Source organism: Tupaia chinensis, unplaced genomic scaffold (genome assembly GCF_000334495.1).
Source record: "Tupaia chinensis unplaced genomic scaffold, TupChi_1.0 Scaffold149241_1, whole genome shotgun sequence".
NCBI classification, from domain to species: domain Eukaryota; kingdom Metazoa; phylum Chordata; class Mammalia; order Scandentia; family Tupaiidae; genus Tupaia; species Tupaia belangeri.
In genome coordinates this window covers 259929-265455 of record NW_006209087.1, presented here as the reverse complement: position 1 = coordinate 265455, position 5527 = coordinate 259929, and the positions used below count along the sequence as shown (strand labels likewise).

At 38.9% G+C, this 5527-nt stretch overlaps 1 protein-coding gene across 1 annotated transcript in view; it reads left to right on the top strand.

Moving 5' to 3' along the window:
• PCDH20 (protocadherin 20) overlaps positions 1-4120 on the top strand; it is a 5726-nt gene extending 1606 nt beyond the window's left edge. Inside the window, exon 3 of the mRNA XM_006171060.3 lies at positions 1-4120. This exon is cut by the window's left edge and continues 17 nt beyond it. Within this exon, the coding sequence (XP_006171122.1) occupies positions 1-2573 (2573 nt within the window). The 3' untranslated portion in view covers positions 2574-4120.
• Positions 4121-5527: the final 1407 nt, after the last annotated feature.

Here is a 5527-nt window from a genome sequence, read left to right as displayed (position 1 = left end):
CGGGGAGGCAGGACCAGCAGCCGCAGCCGCCAGGGCGCACCGGCGTTGAGTGGAGTCCCCCTCTGTCCTTCAGTCTGGCCTCCCGGGGACTGAGTGGCCAGTACGTGACTCTAGACAACCGCTCCGGGGAGCTGCACACTTCTACTCAGGAGATCGACAGGGAGGCCCTGTGTCTTGAAGGGGGTGGAGGGGCTGCCTGGGGCGGCAGCGTTTCCATCTCCTCCTCTCCTTCCTCTGACTCTTGCCTTTTGCTTCTGGATGTGCTGGTCCTGCCTCAGGAATACTTTAGGTTTGTGAAGGTGAAAATTGCCATCAGGGACATCAATGACAATGCCCCACAGTTCCCTGTTTCCCAGATTTCCGTTTGGGTACCAGAAAATGCACCTGTTAACACCCGGTTGGCCATAGAGCATCCTGCTGTGGACCCAGATATAGGCATTAATGGGGTGCAGACTTATCGCTTACTGGACTACCATGGTATGTTCACCCTGGATGTGGAGGAGAATGAGAATGGGGAGCGCACCCCCTACCTAATTGTCATGGGCGCTTTGGACAGGGAGACCCAGGACCAGTATGTGAGCATCATCATAGCTGAGGATGGTGGGTCTCCACCACTGCTGGGCAGCGCCACCCTCACCATTGGCATAAGTGACATTAACGACAATTGCCCTCTCTTTGTAGACTCACAAATCAATGTCACTGTGTATGGGAATGCTACAGTCGGCACCCCAATTGCAACTGTGCAGGCCGTGGATAGAGACTTGGGGACCAATGCTCTGATCACCTACTCTTATAGCCAGAAAGTTCCACAAGCATCCAAGGATTTATTCCACCTGGATGAAATCACTGGAGTCATTAAACTCTTCAGTAAGATTGGGGGGAGTGTCCTACAAACGCACAAGCTCACTATCCTTGCTAATGGACCAGGCTGCATCCCTGCTGTAATCACAGCCCTGGTGTCCATTATCAAAGTCATCTTCACACCACCTGAAATTGTCCCTCGTTATATAGCAAATGAAATAGATGGTGTTGTTTATCTGAAAGAACTGGAACCTGTTAACACTCCAATTGCGTTTTTCACCATAAGAGATCCAGAGGGTAAATACAAGATTAACTGCTACCTGGATGGTGAAGGGCCATTTAGGTTATCACCTTACAAACCGTACAGCAATGAATATCTGCTAGAGACTACAAAGCCTATGGACTATGAGCTACAGCAGCTTTATGAAGTAGCTGTAGTGGCCTGGAACTCTGAAGGATTTCATGTCAAGAGAATCATTAAAATACAACTTTTAGATGATAATGATAATGCTCCTATTTTCCTTCAACCCTTGATAGAATTAACCATTGAAGAAAATAATGCACCCAATGCCTTTTTGACTAAACTGTATGCTACAGATGCTGACAGTGGAGAGAGAGGCCAAGTTTTATATTTTCTGGGACCTGACGCTCCTTCATATTTTTCCTTGGACAGTGTCACAGGAATTCTGACAGTTTCTACTCAGCTGGACCGAGAGGAGAAAGAGAAGTACAGGTACACGGTCAGAGCTGTGGACTGTGGAAAGCCACCCAGAGAATCAGTGGCCACTGTGGCTCTCACAGTGCTGGATAAAAATGACAACAGCCCTAGGTTTATCAACAAGGACTTCAGCTTTTTCGTGCCAGAAAACTTTCCAGGATATGGTGAAATTGGAGTCATTAGTGTAACAGATGCTGACGCTGGGCGAAATGGATGGGTTGCCCTTTCAGTGGTGAACCAGAGTGATATTTTTGTCATAGATACAGGAAAGGGCATGTTGAGAGCTAAAGTCTCTTTGGACAGAGAGCAGCAAAGCTCCTATACTTTGTGGGTTGAAGCTGTTGACGGGGGTGAGCCTGCCCTCTCCTCTACTGCAAAAATCACAATTCTCCTTCTAGATATCAATGACAACCCTCCTCTTGTTTTATTTCCTCAGTCTAACATGTCTTATCTATTGGTACTGCCTTCTACCCTCCCTGGCTCCCCAGTTACAGAGGTCTATGCTGTTGACAAAGACACAGGCATGAATGCTGTCATTGCATACAGCATCATAGGGAGAAGAGGTCCTAGGCCGGAGTCCTTTAGAATCGACCCTAAAACTGGCAACATCACTTTGGAAGAGGCACTGCTGCAGACCGATTATGGACTCCATCGTTTATTGGTGAAAGTGAGTGATCATGGCTATCCCGAGCCTCTCCATTCCACCGTCATGGTGAATCTGTTTGTCAATGACACTGTCAGTAATGAGAGCTACATTGAAAGTCTTCTGCGGAAGGAGCCAGAAATTAATATCGAGGAGAAAGAACCACAAATCTCCATAGAACCAACTCACAGGAAGGTAGAATCGGTGTCCTGTGTGCCCACCCTGGTGGCGCTGTCTGTCATAAGCTTGGGTTCCATCACGCTTGTAACAGGGATGGGCATATACATCTGCTTGAGGAAAGGGAAAAAGCATCACAGGGAAGAAGAAAATTTGGAAGTACAAATTCCACTCAAAGGAAAAATTGACTTGCATTTGAGAGAGAGGAAACCAATTGATATTTCTAATATTTGATAGTCCACTGTCAAATAACCCAGAGAGCTGAACTGACTTTGGATAGTCTCTATCACCTAAACAAATGTGTGCTGAGGGTATTCCAATGAAGGATGACTAATTTATAACTTGTAGTATATTGTAAATAGCTGTTTACAGGTTTTTAAACTCAAATTCAGAGGTTATAAAATGTGTACAGCATTTTTAAATAAAAATTAGTACTAACAACTATAGAACTGTTGTTAAAAACAAAAAGCTTGGACATGATTTGCAGCTTTCATACACCAAGCAGATGATTGATAAAACCTGGGAGTCAGGTAAGAAAAGGGTACATTGCAATTTTTTTTTTTTTAAGTCTAAAAAGCCCTTTCACCACAAGAGGGCATCAACTGCTCCTTTGCAGGGAACTAACGTGAGGTATTGTACATGACAGTTGTACACGAAATTAATGAAAGAGTATATTTTAAATATATTGCTCTTAGCATTGAACAAAGTGAAATGAAAGTAAGTTGGCTCTCTCCCTAAGTATATAAGAAAGAAAAGAAATGCACTTGTAAACAGAATGTTGATTACCTCATAAGTATATCATGTATAGTTTGAATGAGAAGGCATTAAAATGAAGTGCAATTCTTTTTTAGTAAGGATAAAAAACATTGTCATGTGTAACAACTTTGACCTGCTGAAGAGTATTTCACTGTCTGTATACTCATATTGCTTTCTGTTTGCTTTACCACTGCACTTGCGATGATTACTGAGGAAAATATATATATTATTCTTTACAGAAAATGTAACTAGAAATTGTGCCCAAGAAAAACAGCCAGAAGCAAAGAAATGTTTCAATCCTTAGCTGCTTCATAGGTGTTCATGACATTTTACTGCTTTCACAACTTGTCAGTAGTACTTTATCCTTAGGTTATACATTCGATTTTTAGGTGCTTAAACTCGTCCATCACATAAGTAACTAAAAATGGCATTAGAACTGAATTCTTCTAGAAGGTAGTGTATACAACTGGTTGTTTTAGTTGGGCGTTTTATATTAAAGTTGTACTTATCTTCTTTTGTTGTTGTTTAGAGTTGTTGGCTACCATTTCTGGCTTTCCTTCTTTGGATTTGGATTAAGTCCAAGAGTTTATTTGCAAGCCCAGCAGCAGATTTCTTTGATAATTTAGGTTTCACTGAATCTTTTGCGATGCAGAAAGCTGGTTCATCAGTAATTTATCACTTTCACTTCATTGTGTGAGCTGGAAATTTTATTTTATATGAGAGCTCTAGCAAAATGTTCTGTATAAACAAGGAATGTGTTAGCCTAAACTGGATTATTTTAACTTTTTGGCATCGTGCATCTGTACTGTACCAAAAGTGTTTATATGTCTGCAAATTAAAGTATATATTTTCATAAATTCTTTCTCATTTTTACCATTTTATATTTGAACACGGGCTTGTTCTTTCACTGAAGTGCCTGTTGTTGGCATTCATTTGTTTTTAGGATTAAATGTGGATAAACCTAGTGTTCTGTTATGTGAAAGTTTATATTAAACTAATTCAACACTCAATTAAACACTGGGTAAATGATTAAATATGTGTATAGTTATAGACATATATAATAGAAAAAAGATATGTCTATATATTTGGTAAGAAATATGTTATATATTTGATTTGCACTCACGCTTATGTGCATGCATATTAATTTATTATAGATTTAATATCAATTATGAACTTTCACTTTACTACATACTTATACCATAGCCCCTATTTGTTGTATTGCAGTTCTCCCAATAATTTAAAAAATAAAAATACATTGCAGAAAAGAAAAAAAACATTGAATGCACACACCCAAGACCTTTTAGGTTTGTATCAATTCATTTTTCCTGATTTCCTCAATTAGAGAATTTGAATAATTGAGTAATAAGCATATGAGGTAGTAGTGTTTGTTACAGAAAAGAAATATATTTTTAATAGAGATCCTTTTTGTATAAGAAGCACTTGATCGAAGAGACTAAGATCAAAACTTTTCATACATGATTGATGTGTAGCAATGGAGAAAAATCAACCCTTACGCGTTATATTTTATTTATTATTTCTCCTTTTTAAAGGCAGGAACTACATAATATACAAATGACATTATTTTAAAAAAAATAACTACATAGTGCAACAATTTTACCATCCGTGTAAATAACAATCTTTTATTTGTTTCTGCATTTGAAGAAGGTTCATGTGTTCTGGGGTATGGACTTCATCTCCAGCATGAGAAATGCCTGTAACATTAATAAAAAGATGTATTTCTGAATAACTTCTTGTGACAGGATTTCCTTTACAAAAACATCTCATTCACATTAAAAACGTTTATAACAAGGAAAGCTAAAGTAAATTAAGCTCAAAGATAAAAAGCCCCTTTTTACTAACACCTTGTGCTAGAACAGTTGCCAAAATGTATGCTAATCATGTCAATGTTGTTCGTTGAGCTGGCACAAAAATAAATGTTCCATTCATTAAAACCTTAGTATTCATTTAACAGTTTGAGAACCAGTAAGTTCTCGTTGCCCAATTTAATGAAGAAGAGATTGCTCTGATGTTTGCTCTGCCAAATAAATTCTTATACTACAGAGAAAATTATTCATTAACTTGAATTGGGATATTTAAAATCAACACAGCAATTTTAGCTACAGAGGAAAAAGCAATTTATGTTATTTGATGCTTTAAAGTAGATTTCCTGACCTTATTTAAAAAAAATAAAAATGTTCTCTTGGCACTTACACTTTTATCAATGATGGTTAAAAAAAGGAAAGGAGAAAAAAAATGCTTTTTTTGTTTGTTTGTTTTGTTTTTAAAGAGAGAGATTTTTGCTATAGGATGCATGCACTCACCGAAGAGCCAGAATGAGATAGACAGAAAGTAAGAAATCACCCCTGGGGGGGAGGGGGATGGCTATCCCACAATCACTTCTCCTCCAGTCTTCTCTTGGGATTTTGGGTATG